This window comes from Cydia splendana, chromosome 9, assembly GCF_910591565.1.
Source record: "Cydia splendana chromosome 9, ilCydSple1.2, whole genome shotgun sequence".
NCBI classification, from domain to species: Eukaryota; Metazoa; Arthropoda; class Insecta; order Lepidoptera; family Tortricidae; genus Cydia; species Cydia splendana.
This window is the reverse complement of record NC_085968.1, coordinates 5,527,483-5,546,726: the sequence shown is the minus strand read 5'-3', so window position 1 is coordinate 5,546,726 and position 19,244 is coordinate 5,527,483. Positions and strand designations below refer to the sequence as shown.

Genomic DNA, 19,244 nt, shown 5'->3' with positions numbered 1-19,244 from the left:
TTTTACTCGGCAGATCCCACGTCTATACTTATGTCTAGACTAATTTGTACTAAAATTATACTGCTATGGCATGCAGGGTAATGATGAGGTACAGCATGGAAATAAATGAAATTATACATCGTTTTCGTGATTTTTTTTCTATATTGCCAACTGCCAAACCTTTTCAGGTTTTGGTTGGAGTCTGTCCTTGCAAATATAGTGTAGTTTCTTTGTGTTTTTTATAGCATTTGCCCTTGATTAAAATTTGTTTTTTTTTTTATTTAAAGACTACAATTTTGCGTAGGAAATAAAAGACATCATTAAAATCGTTCTTATAACTAACTAATGGTCTGATTCATTATCTATCACTCAACGTTAAAACACAACTGATAAATCGCAGAAATCGCGAAGCGTCTGGTTGACGTAACTGGTGACCGAAGAGCTGGCGGCTACCTCGCACAACGTATCAGCATTGCGATACAGCGAGGAAATGCCGCCAGCATCCTTGGTACAATGCCTCAAGGGCCTATTTTAGATTTAAGCTAGTTATTAATTTCGTTTAGTAGTACCACTGTATATATATTGTATGTAAATAAATGATTTTTTCCACTGATAAATTGTTTTATCATTAATTTTAGTAATTACCAACAAAAATACTTTTTTTTGATCATAATGCCTATTATTAATTAATACTTTTAAATAGAGGGGTAGTTGTAAACACACATATCTAAGTTACTTTTTTACTCACGTAGGTACGTGTTTTTGTTTTTGTGGTTAACGTATTTTACCCCAGGTTGTAGCAGTCGCAAAACTTTTATATTATTTTTCCAAATTTATGTATAAGATCATAAACAACTATTAGAGTAAACATTCGTGGCTTTGGTCACGTACACATTATTTCGGGAACGTTAACTACGCCACGTGGAACCAATCATCGGCAAAACACATCATGAACCGAACACAAAGCAGTGCTCAGGAATGTGGCGTTTATAAACTTCCTCTAAATCTGAAAACTCATACGTACATACAGTATACATACTTACATATAATCACTCCTATTTCCCGGAGAGGTAGGCAGAGACCACGGATTTCCACTTGCTACCATCCTGACGTACCTACCTCTTTCGCTTCCTTCACTTTCACATTCCTCATACACGCTCGCCGATTTAGGGGTTTAGGTGAAAACTCATCTCGTGCCAAAACGTCCTGTGAGTCTAAAGAGTATGGTTATGTGCGAAGTTGATGGTGGGGGAACTAAATACAAGCGACGCCAACGCACTGCGTGGTGAAAATATGAACTTTCGTGGAACAACATCTTCATACCATTTGGCAGCTGCCAACTGTCAAATAAACAATATTATTATGTCCCACACCAACTAGGGCGGGGCCACAGCCTTGCAAGGAGACAGACTCACAACGACTGTGTGCGTTGGAGGGTCTGTCCATGGATGTAAGTAAAAAGAGGTAGATATGGTACCAGGCGCACGATCGTGAGCAATCAAATATAGGTTCCGGAACCTATATTGAGTTAGTCGTATGGGTGACGCCAACCTGTCAAGTTGTCAAAATCGTTGGATCAAATTTTAGTTTTGTCAACTATGAACGTCACACGTCTACATAAATAAAAGGTCATTGGGTCTGTCACCATAACTTAAGCTTGACTTCGCGTAAATATGCGTCTATGGTGCTCCCTATAGTTCACCCGCGATCCATATATAATTCATGTTTCATCTGATAAATCTTATTACCAGCCTTTATACATACACTTCCTACAACTCGCCATAGGACTCCTTATGACACAATTGTGCCCGATTCAGATAGTTGCATCCGAAAAGTTAGGAAACTAGATGTAGAATTGAAAGCCTGTGGAAAGTAATGCTGAAACCAAACTTCCTTGCAAAATATACTTGCTTGGTTTGTTTAGTTTGCAAATTTGCTTGTTTAGTTTGCTAATTTATGACCGCCAATGGCTACAATCTATCTATTTATCTATACATATAATCACACATATATATATATACATATGGTCGAAAGTCTGTCTGTCTGTGAAAGTCAGAATGGAAGATATTTGAAAAAAAGTTGGCTGGGGATACTTAGAATTCGATAACAGAACACGTTCCAAAAGTTTTTATAATTTTTGTCTGTTTGTCTGTTTATCTGTTCATCTGTTTGTCTGTTTATTTGAACGCGCATCACGTGAAAACGGCTGAACGGATTTTGATGAAATCTTTAATAATATTATTATTATTATTTACGGTATTAACGTTGTTGGATTTTAGTAACGCGTTTAATACCGTCGATTTTGACATTCTCATTTCAGTATTACGTTCCCTTAATATATCACCTCCAGTTATTCAATGGTTTAGAAGTTACCTTGTCGGTCGTCGGCAGAGAATTAAAGTAGAAGGTTCTCATTCCTCTTGGTCCAACACTCTGGCCGGCGTTCCGCAGGGTGGCGTTCTATCCCCACTACTCTTCTCGATATTTATTAATTCCATCACCAGTAACATCGTCTCTTCTTATCACTTGTATGCTGATGATTTACAAATTTATTCTCAGGGTGTGCTTGACGATCTTCCATCCGTTATTAATACTACAAATATTGATTTAGAAAACATTTTAGACTGGAGTCATCGCTATGGTCTCATTGTCAATCCATCTAAAACGCAAGCAATAATTATAGGTAGTTCAAAATTAATCTCCCGAATAGATTTTTCTAATTTACCTACGATTTTATTTAACGGCACACAGATTCCTTATTCGTTTCAAGTTAAAAATTTAGGCATAATTATGGACCGTACTCTATCTTGGATTCCCCAGATCAATGAGGTTAGTAGGAAAATGTTTGCTGCTGTAGGATCCCTACGGCGGCTTCGTAACTTTCTACCGCTCGCTACCAAAATTGCGCTTGCTCATGCTCTGCTTCTCCCCATTTTAGATTATGCGGATATCAGCCATCCCGATCTTTCTGTAGAGCAACTAAATAAACTCGAACGTCTTCAAAATCTATGCATCCGGTTCATTTATGGCTTGCGAAAATATGACCACGTCTCGTATTACCGTTCGGAGCTCAAGTGGCTCCCCATAGGTTTGCGACGCAATTCTCACATTCTTGCTCACCTGTACGGTATTCTCTTCAACCCCTCTACCCCTATCTACCTGAAGGAGCGTTTCAAATACCTCTCTTCTTTAAGATGCTCCCAGAACTATCTGCTTGCCCAAATTTCTTCTTCTTCTAAATTCTATAACGGTTATTTTACCTTCCAAGCGATTCGGTTGTGGAATGCTCTGCCGTCTGAGCTAAGACATGCTAAATCGCTTCCCATTTTTAAGGCTCAACTCAAAATTCACTATCTGTCACTTCCTCAAACTCGCTAATAATTAGATTCTGTCTGTCTGTCTGATTCTGTGTTGTGTGATATATGTATGTATATATGTATTTATTTATTTATATATTTATTTATTTATATATCTCTTTAATGTATGTATTCATATTGTTATATATTTAGTTGTGCTGTTTTTTTTTTCCTGATCTTGCACTTCATTTATTTTTGCTACCCTTATACTTATTTCTTCCCTTCGATAATTTCTACTACCTGAAGGTTGTCTGGAAGAGATCGCTCTTTAGCGATAAGACCGCCTGTTGTTGCTTAGTTTTTTATTTATGTTAATTTGCTGTATTTAATCATGTTTTCATTGTGCACAATAAAGAATATTATTATTATTATAATCTGTCGAGAAAATCCCCGGCTAGGTTATAGGCTATAAAAATTCAACCCCTAAAAGGGAGGGGTAGCCACAACACTCGATTGACTTAAGTTTGCCCCTGAATCTTATGGCGCTACTTAGGAAGGAGGAAACATTTTTCAAATATGTGCTACCACTATTGAGAACCCTGGTAAACTAACAGATGGCGCTGAATTTAATACGTTGTGACATGAATAAGCCACCGAGGAAAGATTTTGCCAAATTAACTCTAAGTTTAGAAGAGGGGGTACGGTTATCAACAAAAATAATTGAATAATTATGTTGATTTAATAAATTAATAATACAACAAAATTAAACGACAGTAAATTAATTGCCCCTCATTGCACAGTGCCATCTTTTGGGGAACTGAGTAAACATTAAGTAATCAAGAAAACTTAAAATGAGTTTACATAGTTACATAGTGGTAAAATAAACACACATATCAACACGCGTATAATTGCATAATTATTTAAAATTATTAATTTTCTCCATCATGAATTATACCTAATCGTAATTATATCGCACCCTAATCCATATTCATACGTATCGCCTCCTTAATAATGGCCACGAAGGTGGGTACTTTGAAAAAAAAATTGACCTCTGTCATTTGCAGTGCCGGATTAACCCTTTTAGGCAAAATAAGCACTAGCTTAGGGCACCACGTCTAGGGGGCACCAAAACCGTACGCAAAAAAGCGCAGGCTGCATCAGCATTGCAGTTGTCGTGAAGTAGGTACCTACATGAAACTTTTATACGTGTACAAGTACCCATCTAATAACGAAGGGTCGTAGGGATCAAGTAAGAGAGTGAGGGTACGTAAGAACATCTCCAACGTAGGCTTTCGATTTGACCTTACGCGGAGGCCCTTAAAGTCATGGAAAAAAACTTGCTTTCGGGCTTGCGGCCAGCCGATTTTTTCGACATAGGTTACCGATTTTATAGCGAATTTTGCTCTCTTGCACGCCAGATTTGTCGGCCAAGCCCAGTTGCTCCTTAGCCGCGATCCTGAGACCTAACTGTCAAAGTGTTATAAGGGGCCCCGTGAAAGCCGAAAACTAAAAGCATCCTATCAAGTAGGGCTTTCGAGTGAAGCCAAAGAGCGAGCAATAGAAGAGTCGTGATTACATGCGTAGATTCGATTTCAAGTCACTCTTTTGCAGTTCGGCGTAAGGTCTTATGCGAGGTCTTCTGCCTTATGGCAAAGTTGATCTTCTGCCTTAATAACACTTGGGCGTGGATCCAAATCCAAGCTTTCCTCTTTCGCAGCTGGGCCTTCTGCCTTGCTCACACTTCGCCAATTCAATTCACTTGGTCCAAGCTCTGCTTTCTTGCATCTTTTCTGTATGAAAACAACCTCGCTGAGACCCTTAAACGTCGAGCCCTATGCGAAGCTAGGCTAGGCTGATAGAAAACTGTCCCATCCCTTCTCTGTATGAAATCCTGGATTCGCGCCTGGTTGGGACTAAAAGTAAAAATGTACAACTGTCTATCAAATTGCGTTTTTTATATCGAAAAATTTTCGCGATCGTTTCGCTCGCGTTTACAATAACATTATAAGATATGATAAAAGTGACATTCGGGTGGCGATTGCAGTAGCATTACTCTGTTACAACGTTACTGCTGCAGCACTGTCAATTTTCGTGATAAAATGATGTGACTGATTTCCATACTAAAAGTAAAAATGTACAACTGTCTATCAAATTGCGTTTTTGTATCGAAAAAATTTCGCGCTCGCTTCGCTCGCGTTTACAATTACATTCTAGGATATGATAAAGGTGACATTCGGGTGGCGACTGCAGCAGCATTACTCTGTTGCAACGTTACTGCTGCAGCACTGTCAATTTTCGTGATAAAATGATGTGACTAATTTCCATTCTCAGCTGTAACTAATGCGGCAATTAACGTCACTCAACTTACCAAAAAAATTCAATGTAATCTCGATGACCCTAGGGAGAGGGGGCACCATGGTGTAGAAATGCTTAGGGCATCAAAATATCTTAATCCGGCACTGGTAGTTTGCGAAGTCAAACGATTTGGGACTAGCATTTAATACGCATTACCATGCCTTCCAGAAAAAAATCCAATCATTCGCGAAAGTCTCGCAACGAATTGAGGTTACAAGGGGCACGTGGTCTTCCTCAGGAGTCTGAAGAAGACCACGGTGAGTGGCGCTCTAGCCAGGCAGGCCGCTTCGCTTTCGCTCGCGCGCATATACCTTACTGTATCGTCCGATATAGGTACATCTACTACTCTGTCGTTTAAATCACGTGTATAATTTGAATAAGGGCGAAAAAAACTATTTATTTTGGAGTGTAATTGTATTTAGTGGTACCTAATTGTAAAATATTTTATCTAAACTCCAGTCCTCTAGCATATCCATTTGTCAACTTTACTTCAAGTTCCGCCTCCAGGGGAGAGGGAGATAAATTAGGATTAGAAATTAGCCGCTTACTGACACAGACCGAATTCCACGCGGGCGGAGCCGCGGGCACAGCTAGTTTGATCATAAATACGAGTTTGCAAGGTAAGTATTATTTTTTACGCCGTCGGATTTTATCGCCAAAAATCCTCAAACACTGGCTGTTTATAAACTCAATGAGTGTGTATTCAAAATTAAATGATGAGTCGGACAGAAAGGTCGAAGTGGGAATGCTTGCCGGCGAAAATAGCCCGGAATGTGCAAGGTATGCCCGCGTATTCTTAATGCATGCGCGAGCGCCGGGAAGTCCAGTTTTCAGCCGCCAGTTTAAAAACTGGCCTCGAAATTCTTAAAAACCATACTTGATCGAAAGGTACACTTATACTGATTTTATTGAGCCGTCAAAGCGGTTGGAATAACAGCCCTGAGCCGAGTCTCGTCTACGCGCACAAGGCCGGACAAAACTATTCATCATAGTTTTTGTGAGCCATGTACAAACAAATGTAGATCAGATACAGACGATATTAAATATTGTCATTCCCGCACTCGGTACAAAAATACATAGGCGTTTGCAGCGGACACTTTGAATTTTCTTCTGACCAACATTTTTGTAGAAAATAACAGTAAAACTAAACACGCAGATAATGTATGTACTTACCACATTACTGCAGTGTATGTGTATGAATACAAAACTTTTTATTTTTAATAAAACAGAACAAAAATCTATGACACCGTGTGTCTTATAAGCCTTATTTTCAAATTAATTTGGTGAAATTATAAAGCCAAACTAAGAACTGCGAACAAAACAACGAGAAGCAAGCAGTGCCAAAGTTGACAATATCATTATCAGCCGCGTTTCTAGAATGTTGTCGGTATTGACGACCAAAAATAATTACAATTCGCTGCCAAAGCCTAATTAAGACGCGGCGTTATATTTGGCGATGTGGCAGCAGTCCACAAAACAGCAAGGTGAGGAAACCGTACATTTGAGATGTCAAGCCAAATCGCCATCTAAGATGACACATTGCCAAAAGTTCGAAATATCTTTCGGCTGTTGGAAAAGAAGACTTGAAAATAAGTAGAATTTTAAAAAGCTTATTGCAGTATTTACAAAAAATCAAAGAATAATCTAAAGTTAGATACCTACTTAATTATAACTTACGGTCTGAAAGTAATAGTATTCATGCCGAACTGTATCAGTTTAATTATTTTACCATTTGCATTATTATTTATTATAAATTATTTCATTTAGATTATTCTTCTTCTTTCCACCCTGAAAAAGATTCCCCTTGCTGGGGTATAGGGCTCGAATCTTTTTCTTCCACTGACCCCGATCCTCCGGTTCATTTAGATTAAACAATCATATATTGTATGTGGGCTTGAGTATTAAAATCTGACAATAAACAAAACATCTAAATTTTTGCTTAATGACTTCATACATTGAAATAACCCAGGTTTCTTATACATTAAAGAAACACATTAACAAAGATAATATTTTCCGTGGGCGGACGATAGAGCAACTGGGGTACTGTTACCCAATGCCCAGTCCTTGAACTGAACGAACTTTGAATGTGTAAACTACAATGAGGTATACAAATTGAGAATGAAAATATTTTAAAATGCAATGCTTGTTTTTAAAAATAGACTTACGAAGTCTTTCATAAAACGATGGACACCCATTCAGCAATCCGCTACGAATCATTTGAGTAAATTTGGCAAACATTAATTAAAGCTTCTTTCTATTATACAAATTTTGCTTGTTCCAGAGGGCCTACCGCGAACACCGAAGTTTCCAAATTACGGGCATCAATCTCTGTCACTCTAATTACGCTTTAATTAGAATAAAAGAGAAAGATGCCCGCAATTTGCGAACTTCGGTATTCGCGGTAGACCCTCAGGCGCCATCGTTGGTTATTTTGACAGTTGGAAGCCCATTGGATACATGATCCTCTTACATTCCCATTAGCGCCGTCATTAACGTCACGTTCAAAAATACTACGTATGGCTAATTATATTTCTGCCGTGGCAATCAACAGAAACATTGAACTTGAATCCTGTAACATTGCCAATTCTCGCTTAGCTAACCTAGACCTGTCCGTCAAAAAAAATATTCGCACTCGCCAATTCCGTTGTCACGCGAACTTAATCCCTATATCTGAACACATAAGTGTGCTTTGTTGAAAGCAAAAGTTTGCCAAATTTTTATTTTTGTTTTCGCAAACAAGCCGTCAAAAGGGAGGTATTTAGTTGTAAAAGGCGATCGATGCTGGACGACAGCTAGGAATAGTTTTAGCTTTAACCTTTAATTTGACGGGTCAAATTCATTCTAGTTATCTTGGAATTTGAGCGCTAAACTAAAAGAACGCTAACGACTGCGCCAGTACCTATCAGCACCAACGGATGCATTGCAAGTATATGCAGTCGCCAGCAATTACAGCTACTACTGTAAACTCATTAGTACAAACAGCAACACTCCTAACTGTACATCGGTGGACCTTATTACAAAAGGCATATGGTCCATCGATGTACAGTTAACAGTGTGGGCGATGGTACTACCTAGTAAAATTTTATGTTTTTACCATTTTCAGATTACCTCAAAGTCTACTACATAGACTAGGAATCCTCTAGACCGAGTTTAGAGCAATTATTTCATGCAACCGATGATGCCAAAAATACGGGGGTGCGCGGGACGAGGTGAGCGAGATCCCGTGCCGTGATTGGTCCGTTCAAACGACGAACGAGTTCACGGACGTCACACAAAGACACTTTTGACTCGAACATGGAGTAAATTTACCGTATGCGTGGCAGAGGGGGTAGCACGACTATGCTCAGTCTGGAGGATGTTTTGTCTGTGGTCTACTATTACCAGTGATCGTACATTTTCCAGCATTTTTGGTGCAGCACGTGGTGTTAACGGAATTGGTATAGATAATTTCAACTGAAATGGTAAATTAAGGTTAATATTAACGTAATTAGCGCTAATTAATCATTAGGGTTGAAATTATTTATACCAATTCCGTTAACACCACTCCGCTGCACCAAATCGATTCGCGTGGTGTTAACGGAATTGGTATAGATAATTTCAACTGAAATGGTAAATTAAGGTTAATATCAACGTAATAAACGCTAATTAATCATTAGGGTTGTAATTATTTATACCAATTCCGTTAACAACACTTTGTGCACCAAAAATGCTGGAAAATGTACGATCCCTGACTATTATCTATTGCCAATACTTATACTGTAACCCTATCCAAAAGCCAGGCAAGGAAGTCGTATCCCCTAGCAGCTAAGTTGCGTAAGCGGTTGTAGACAGAAAGTTTTAAAACTTCCTGACACGGATCATTTGCTTTAACCATTTACTGTAAGTCATATAAAGTATTTGTTTAAATTTGAACTTTCATAGCTGTCAATAGAGTTGAATTTCATAACTGCCATATATGACTTCGTGTGTACTAAGACTACTAAGTACTACAAGCGATAGTGTCATTCCAAAAATATGTTTAGCTTAGCTAAAAATATGCTTAGCTCCTTCTACACTTGTCAACTGTGGGTTAGGTACAGCAGGAAATCGTACAGCGCCATCCGTGTGCAGTATAATAACATATTCCGGACACTGATGGGGCTGCCGCGTTCCTGCAGTGCCTCCACCATGCTCGCGGAAGCCAGAATCCCTGACTTCTTCGCAGTGGCACGCGCGCGTATAGCTTCCTTTTGGGAGGGAATGCGCCGCTCGCAAAACACCAATCTCGTGTGGGTGTATCGCAACATTAGTTGTAATATGTTTAGGCACTGGCTTTCCGTGCACCAAAACGGGAACAAATAATAGTGTAATTCTATTTGAATTGTTTAACTTTTATTTTTTTTGTTGCTATTTAAGTATTTCTTTGGCTTTGTAACTTTAAAATTTGATATGGGTGTACAACTGTACGTGTTGCCTGAAATAAAACTTTATTTATTTTATTTTATTTTTTAGCTCTCATAAATCTGTCCATTGATATATTGGTTATTAAAAAAATAGAACATATAAACTTATACTATTAACTTATACTAATAACATATGGTACCTATTTATAAAACGATTTCCGTGTCAACATGGTCATCAATCAACGAACTTTTCCTATACCTACCCATATTTTTACGTTCCATGATATTTCAATACACCCGGAACACTGTATGAGTCACTGATGAAAGCGCTGCAGTTCAATGCCTTCATATATCTCGTAAAAATAATTAATACCTACTTGAACATTGTTATTTTTACCAAACCGCAGATGAAAGGAAGTTATTCTGTCAGTAAAACGCCACCAGTAAAAGTTGATATTAAAAATACAATGTTCTTAAATTTAAACTGATTTTTACTGGTAAAACAATTAGCGCGCAGTCGTTTGAGATTACGGACACTGTTAACTCATGGCCTCATGGTAAGAGTACAGATTAAGTGTAATCTCCGGTATAGTAAGTGAGGTTAGGTGGGGTAAGAGGAATATTGGGACAAGAGAAACACTTGTAGGGGGAATACATCTCAAGGACAAGTTGACTGCCTGAAACAATAATCGTGCTTATAAAATCCCTTTAGGTTTCTTCCGACATATAAAAAATGACAATATATGTGTACTCAATTTCTATGTGATAGCACATAGAAATTGAGTTGGAATATTAGCTCTTTTTTGCACGTGCAATGTCGTGAAACGTCATAAATAATGCCAGCAAGACGCTCTATTAGAAAAAAAAATTAAAATTTTAGTACACTTGATGTGTGTGGAGGAATCACGACTGTGTCAGGAAAACAGCCATCACAGAAACAGTGTGTTGCGAAGCTTGTCATCAATATCTAAAACTATGGCCACGGCCACTCTGGCAAGAGTAAAACGACAAAAAAGAAGAAGAAGATTGTTTAAGGATAAAAAACTAAATAAAACCAAAATTAATGCAGTTTAGCTACTTTTCCAGCAAGGACTCCTCCATCCGCCACAAACCGAATCCATTCGGCAGAGCGCAGAACACCCGCGCACGCGCAGCACCCGCTCCTTTGGGCGGGCTATTTCTGCTCCTGCTCAATGCCACGGGGCCAACAACTCGTGACTCAGCCCCCGACTATGCCAATTAGGTAATACACGATATAAAAGTGTTAATGGATGAATTAGAGTAATTTGCGGTTTTGTCTGACGCGAATGAGATATTTTTTGAACGATACTATCGTGCTAATTATTTTCTCTCTGTCGTGCGTCATCGTACGTCGTACTTTGCAAACTTTTGACACTCGTTTTCATTTGTTTGTATCCCATGGTACCTACTGGCAAATTCAAAGTAGGTAGATCATTCATTACATATTGTTGCGTATACACATATGAACTATTGCTTCTCAAAATATGTGTTAATGAATGAACTGTTACAATTATAGCATTTGCTTCCATGACGTAAACATTTTACTTACAGTAAATTAGACTCAATTAATATGACCTACAATTCTGTATTCCGTCATTCCGTCTGCTCACTTTGAATAGCAAAACTGGACTTCTGTCTGTTTACAATACAAGTGTGTCTTTTTAGTTTCTGTCGATCTGTGTTTTATAGTAGAAATCAGGGATGTTACGGAGCTCCGTTTCCGTTTCCGTTAAGGCGGAACTTCCGTTTGGTATTACACATCCGTTTCTGTTCCGGTTCCGTTATGTTTGAAACGGAAGTTATAACGGATGTCAATGCTTCGCGCGGCGGCGGCGTACATCAAAAACAAACAGGTTTATACCTGTCATTCGCTAATCGCCCCACTTGCCACGTGCCACGTGCTACGCTAATTTGTTGTTTGTTTGTATACTTTGTTTTATTCGTGTTATTAAAATTAAAATCGTATGTGCTCTGTTGTGTAGTGACTACTGACTGTGTGTAGTGTGTGTGGTGAATGTTAGTGTGTAAAAAAACGCACAATGAAGCCGAAATAAAGTTCGATTTGGAACTATTTTGATGAAGTTAGTGGGGACACGGCTAAGTATAAACTTTGTCTGAAGGTTTATTCTAGAAAGGAGAAAACGGCTACATCGTTAAAAAGTCATTTGAAGTGTATGCATGTTGCAGAATATGATTAATTTAACCAGTCAGAAGTTGAAAAGATAAATAGTTAAATACACAGCCTTCGACATCCAAAGACACGCCGCTTCAAGAGGCGAAAATACAAATGACCCTTAAAGAGACTTTGCTAAAAAATCAAAAGTGGTGCAATTCCAATCCAAAATAAAGGCCTGGCATAATAAAGGCTGATTAATATTTGGAGGTTTTGTTTTTAATAGATCTACCCTTAACATCTCGTCCACCTATCACTCAGGCTCCGATTCTGGTTCCGGTTCCGTTTTCGGTTCCGTTTCCGTTTTCGGTTCCGTTTCCGTTTTCGGTTCCGTTAAACTAAATTGAAAACATCTGTTTCCGTTTTCGGTTCCGATAAAACCACATCCGTTACATCTCTGGTAGAAATGAGCTGGGTTAACAATAAAAGTAAAAACGAAAATTCATGACTTATTTATTTTGGTCCCAATAAATTAAACACAAATAAATAACTTACTTGACTAAGATAACATAACAATTACATATCACATTGCTTTGAATGCTATCTTCCTACTTCGAAAAGCTCAAGTTATTCGCATAAATAATTATAAATATTAGTTTACTCATTAATCGGATCTTAACAGTCTAAAAACAATTAAGATTTAAACGTATTTTAGACGCAAACATTAAGTTCCTTATAATTGTCGTCTTTTACGATTACATCATCGGTCATAATGGTCATTATTCACCATTTTAGATTATGTAGCTGTAAGTATAGTGGTGGGTAATACTCGAAAATAGTTTTTAATATGTTGACTAAATTTCGCACACCAAAACAATGTTTTTGTTTTACCTCAAATGACTTAAAATAAATAAAGACGGTAAAGTACAAAATGATTAATATTATAAGTATATTCCAAATTACAGATCCTTGTTATACGATATATTTTAACTGAATTACCTAGGTACTTAACATTATATCGACAAAAAATCTTAAGAAATTATTCCTCCAGTCTTTCAAACCTCTCCTAGCACATCCGTAAACATTCATTCCTTCAGTCTTATATCACTTCATACGATCTCTTTCAGAGTCCCTATTCAGATCTACACAGTCACTTTAATAACAAGATACTAGTTAGTAATCCGCCAGAGTAAGACTATACTGAAATGATTCAGAGCTAAAAAAAATTTTTTTGAAGCAACTATAACAAGAAATTTTGAAGAAAGGTATCTCGAAAATTAAGTTTTTGATGCAGAAAAACCACTATTATCTTGCTAAATACGCAGTCATGCCTGTCCAGTCACTAGCACTTCTCGATCGGACCATATCTCTTCCGGAACCACATCATGCCTCTGTAGTCCGGTTCGTACACGTCCGGTATCTCCTTGTCGATGGCCTCGCAGTACACCATCTTCACTGATGGCACACCGAACAACCTCTCTTCGTACTTGATGAGCTGTTTGAAGAATCCGGTGTTCGGCCGAATTTGCGGTCTGGAACAGGTAAGGACTTATTAGCCAAAGGTGGTCCGTTCTACATCCAACGTGGGTTCGTATTTGACGTCTCGAGAAACGTGTCCACTGGACACGGTTGGTGTCAAATACGAACCCAAATATTTAGATTTCGTACATGTAATTGTAAGATTCTTCACTGCAAACTAGATACGAAAAAAGTGTTTTTTTTTTAGAAAAAATAGGAGATTCGATTCAAAACTTGTCAAAAATGTCGGGTAGCCCCTTAATATAATTAGTTCTTAAAATTTTATCAAAAAGTAGACAGAAATTAATTGTAATGGCATACGAATTATTGGTGCCAAAGAATATTTATTGGCTGATTATTAGGTTGAACTAAAAATGTGGCTTGTGAAGTCAACAAGGCGGATAAAATAAATGATCGCCAACCTGGAGGGTTCACATAATTATTACAGGTGGCGATTATTGTTTAATATACTAAGCTAAGGACATACATATCTGGTGTAAAAGTGAGCCTTTAAAAAGAAACTCAAATTTTTTAAGCCATTACATTTTTTTTATAGTCAATACCGGGATAAAGACAGTTTCGGTATTAATACCGGTATTGAAAAAAGTCCGGTATTTGGAAGCCCTAATCCAACGGCTTGGTGCAGTCATCTTCTCATAAAAGGAATGGCGAATATAGAAAACTAACAATTTAAAATCTTCCGAAGACAACCGTGTTATGTGCTTGGCATGGGTTTTTATAGAATATTCTTTCCAAAATCATAAAGAAATAAAAATATGGTTCTCAATCGAAGTTAGTTTATCATCACTCTCAGCTTTTTCAATGTTTTTTGTCAAACGGACCTTCGGAAACTAGGACTTATTGGGATTTATCAGACAGTGTCATAATAAATCTTTTTGAGAACTAAGGTGGTGGTACTGGTGCTCGACGCGGTCCCAGTACATGTCATCTTGAAACTTACGTCATTGTCAATAGAGGTGACAGCAGGGTGTCATCTATTAGGCATAAGCCTGTCGAGCACTAGTACACTAAAGACCACCACTTTATCAGCCATATGATTAACACCCCTTACGGCAATCTCAGAAACGGTGCAAATATGTTTGGTGGCTTACCGTCTAATTTTCATATGGTGGTAGGCGTCCCGCAGTGTCATCTTCTCCCACTTGATCAGGTAAGCTAGACACAGCGTGACAGATCGTGACACGCCAGCAACGCAGTGCACTAATACGACTTCTCCTCGTGATACGACCTACGGCAAACAAACATAACTTAATGCATGCACTCATGTTATAAATTTGTAAGTAGGTACTCTTTCTTTATTTAGGATGGCAATGGCAAATGGCAGGTTTGACTTTCTTTAAATACTAGGGGTCGTATATTAGTGTAGTAAATGAAGCAAGTGGTTGTATGGAGACCCATGCATTAATTTCTCAGTCGATGAAATTTAGCTAGGTTATTGTATAGCATGAGCCGAGACTAACATATAAATATCCAAAAAAAAAACACTCCTAAGTTAGGTAAAAACACAAATCTGATTATATATTGAACCGAGTAATTGCTCAGTCCAAAATTATTTTACAAAATAAGTTATTTGTATCAGTATGTGATACTAGAAAAAAATCTAAAAGTTTTGTCAAACATGAGAATATTTTTTATGATAATTCCTTTTTTTGCCGCTCATTTTCTACGGAAAATTGCTCTGTCATTTTTTTCTTCTTATATGATCTTAGAATATAATTTGGCGCAGTGGGTAAGAAAATCCAAAAAAAATGCGTACCCAAATGTATGTATTATAGAACTATTAAAAACTGAGAGTGGAAATTTTTTAGATTTTCATTTTGTAGGTATAAAACGGCAATAAAATGGCATTTCAGTGAAAAAATTAGACTGAGCAATTTTCCGGTCCAAGACACGCCAAAAAATTATATTTTATTTACTGGGATTTCTGCTGGGTTATTTTTTTGATATTTCATATATTGTTGCAATACGTTACATGAATATGTCCGGTAAAGAAAGTTTGAACGGAGCATTTTTCCGTAAAAAGTTATTAACGATCTAAGACTTTAGGTATTTACTTTAATTCTATTATTATTATTCTTTGGAAATTTATAGAATACTTTTTATTTATTGATACTCTATCATACTGTAAAGTTTTTTCTGGCTGAGGAATTACTGCGGGGTCCACTACCTTTATTTACTACACGTATTGTGGCCGCCTCATTGTCACATTTGGCAAACCCGGGAGGAACACATCAAATTGAAAATGTAGGTATTGTTTTTGGACGACACACGTGAAATGCTCCTAAAATATTAGGATGTATCGTGAACTCCTGAACTCAATTACCTCATTAATCAGATCAGCAACCCTCTCCATATACGGGTGCATGTCAGAATGCGGGGTGTCGAGCAGCGGCACGCAGTGCAGCGGCGCGCCGTCGAAGGGCGGGAGCTCCGGCGCCGCGCTCACCACGAGCCCGGGCCGCAGCGCCGCCACCGCGCCGGGCAGCGCGTGCGCGCCGCACACGAACACGGATGATGTGACGCGGGACACGCCCAGGGGACAGCCTCTGGAAAAATTTGGTGGTTAGTAACCAGAAGACTACGAGAAAAGTTAAGCTAATAGATCGGATACTAAACAGATCACTGGGTATACGTATCTTGAGCGAAGCAATCATTCTAGGTGCTAAAACTAAGTCATAAACTAAGGTCTTTTCTAACTTTTACGTTGATGATATTGTAAGGGATAATAAAAGGGATAGGGGACACTATTAAGAAATAAAAGACGAAATAATACTTTTTCTGAGCATTAGTAAACGCAGCAGCTATATAATTTTAAAAGAATTATAAATAAGGTATAAAAATGTAATCACAATTAACAATAATTTGCCGCTCTTAAGAGATAAGTCGATGACCGAAGCGAAAAGGAGGTGAATGAGAATGTTTTGTTTTCATGATCCTTGTAATATAAGCAGACGTCGTAAATTTTATAGCATTTTCGGTGCAGCGGAGTGGTGTTAACGGAATTGATATAAACAATTTCAACCCTAATGATAGATTAGCGTTAATTACGTTAATATTATCCTTAATTTACCACTTCAGTTGGAATTATCTCTACCAATTCCGTTAACACCACTCCGCTGCACCAAAAATGCTATAAACTTACGATGTCTGAATATAAGCGTTAGCTTTGCTAGGTCCAAGAAGTTACTAATATAATTTTGAACCCTTATTAATTATAACCTTTAAAATTAATTTACATTGTCGTTTTCTAATTAATATTTTGAATCCGTACTTAATTAATGTTTCGTAATATATCTTCATCGTCGTTTTCTAATATTTTGTATAAGCGCCTATTATAACATTTACAGAATCCGTATTCCGTAATTAATGTTTCGTAATATATCTTCATCGTCGTTTTCTAAGATTTTGTATACCACAACTACCTACACACTCACTACAATAACCTATTTTCTTTTTCAAAATATAATTACATTGATTACAAATTTCTCACGCGGCAATTCATTTCGTTCCGGCGCCACAATTGCCACATGAATGACATGATAGAAACATTACAGTCCTTCAGCGCTCTCAAATTAGTCTCTCCAGCATCCCGTGTTGCCGAAGCCCGCATTCCAAACAGAGGAACGTAAACACGGCACATTCCAGACTGCCGTGTCAGCTGGCACGCGGCCAGCGCAAGGGAAGCTTCGCCCGTGAACACATGACAACGTTTTTGTCAACTATCGATTGTGTATCAAATCTGCGGGCGTTGGCGCGACGCGTACGAATGACGAGTATTACAAGCACGCGTAATATGTACGGGATAAGGCGTCCGAGCTTAACCCTATTTTATAAATATTTAAAGTGCAATTTTACAGGTGTGGACCGTCAACAGTTACAAATTTTTTATATTCTTAATCAAGCTGCATTCCAGAAACTTTTACCACTGAAAAGTTACTCCTTTGAAATGTGTCCTGGAAATCAAATATTTTCTACTAAGTATGGTAGGTAGCCTATAATAGGTTATGCACCGTATGCAGGCTAACATTAACTCGCTACAAATTGTCCGCCGAAAGACGCTGCGCTGTTAAAAGTTGTATTATAGTTAAGTTTCTTTATGCTAATGTTTTTATGTTTAAAATCCACTTATCGGTAATCATCAGCTGTGATAATATTGAAAATGAATCTGGACCACTTGACATTTAAATTCTTATTAGTTATTTAATTGGAATGAAAGGAATTTAATAAAACTAAATGAAATAAACAAACACAGACATAATAAATCTTACAAATAAATACTTAATCTATAGGTAAAAAATTTGGCCTAAATTGGAATTGTATATTAATGAAATTATTCTTTGTTTTCACGTCCTTTGAGTTAGGAATCAATATTTTATAATTATTGATTGATACAAAGTTTTCATTCCGCCCGAGGGGTTGTAAAAAATATTAAACACCCTATTCTATTTAATGTTGTCACAAATAAAATAATCCTATTTTTAATTAGTCTAAAATAAATATATTCCAGTACCTACCTATATAAATTAACACTAGATAAAATAACTTTTTGTTTACTTCCTAATCATAATTTAACTTTTAATTTCTGAGGGTGCACATTTTATATCTGGCACAGCGACCTTGTCAGTAGAAAGAGGCGGCAAATTTAAAAAATTTAGGCGCGAAAAGTTTACTGTCCATGGAAAACTGGAATATCGCGCCTTTTTCTTCAAACAAGTTGGGTGTGTTTCACTAGAATATTTCTATGTGTCTTAAACTAGTTAAAACAATTATTACTAGACTTTTTTCAATTTCCTGTAATTACCTGTTTAATTCTTCCTTGGTCAATTTCTGTGTTTCCTCCTCCACCCGCGGTTCCTCTCCCACACACGACACTTTGTCGTCAACAAGAACCTTCATCTTATTCACCAATAACAATTCAAATTCACTTCCAACAAAAATTCAAAGTCAAAGTTCGGTATCGTGTTCGATATCGATAAAGTTTTAGATTTGATCTAACGTTAAAGACGTGCGTCTCTCGCGGAGTCTGAAGCTGAACTGAAATGTTTGCGCGCGCCACAGATAATAAAAGCACCGGCGCCCGCGCAGGCACCTGAGCGTCCTGCGGCGCAATATCCGGCATTCCACGGTTATTTTCGTACGGGAGTGACGATTATTTTGTTTACAATCCGACTGCATACTTATTTTGGTTAGTCAGTACGGGATTCCTTTATCTATGCATGTATTAGTGTCATTTGAATGAGATTATTTTTTGTATGTACCGTATGTTCACCTAAGTATGTATAGCTCTACCTACCTCTCTGTATGATAAAAAAATCTGTTCCGTCATCAAAATAGGATTTTTTTTCAACAAGAGCACTATGACAACATGATCTGTGCTGACAACGCAACAGCAGTCACATATCCATCAACGCTTGCTCCTGTTAAAGCTGCTCGTTCTGGAGCAAAATAATTCGAGCAATTTTCAACATAATAAACGTGAGTGACCCGTTTTAACATATTAATTATTTATAACTGAGTCTCACATACCTTTTGTTATTAAAATTCGGTAGGTATCAAAAG

At 37.6% G+C, this 19,244-nt stretch overlaps 1 protein-coding gene across 1 annotated transcript; it reads right to left on the bottom strand.

The window, feature by feature from the left end:
* Positions 1-12,642: 12,642 nt before the first annotated feature.
* Positions 12,643-18,784, bottom strand: LOC134793976 (dual specificity protein phosphatase 14). The gene is made up of 4 exons (XM_063765689.1): positions 18,487-18,784; positions 16,009-16,231; positions 14,777-14,913; positions 12,643-13,678 (listed from the first exon to the last, which is right to left on the bottom strand). Exons 1-4 carry the CDS (start codon positions 18,579-18,581, stop codon positions 13,489-13,491), a joined length of 645 nt encoding a protein of 214 aa, XP_063621759.1. The 5' UTR covers positions 18,582-18,784; the 3' UTR covers positions 12,643-13,488.
* Between the last annotated feature and the right edge of the window lie 460 nt (positions 18,785-19,244).

Excerpts from the sequence above, each read along its gene's own strand:
- LOC134793976 (XM_063765689.1), bottom strand. The coding sequence starts at position 18,581 with ATGAAGGTTCTTGTTGACGACAAAGTGTCGTGTGTGGGAGAGGAACCG. Across the intron at positions 16,232-18,486 it reads ACCAAGGAAGAATTAAACAG|AGGCTGTCCCCTGGGCGTGT; the intron begins GTAATTACAGGA and ends AAATTTTTCCAG. Across the intron at positions 13,679-14,776 it reads CACCATATGAAAATTAGACG|ACCGCAAATTCGGCCGAACA; the intron begins GTAAGCCACCAA and ends TACCTGTTCCAG.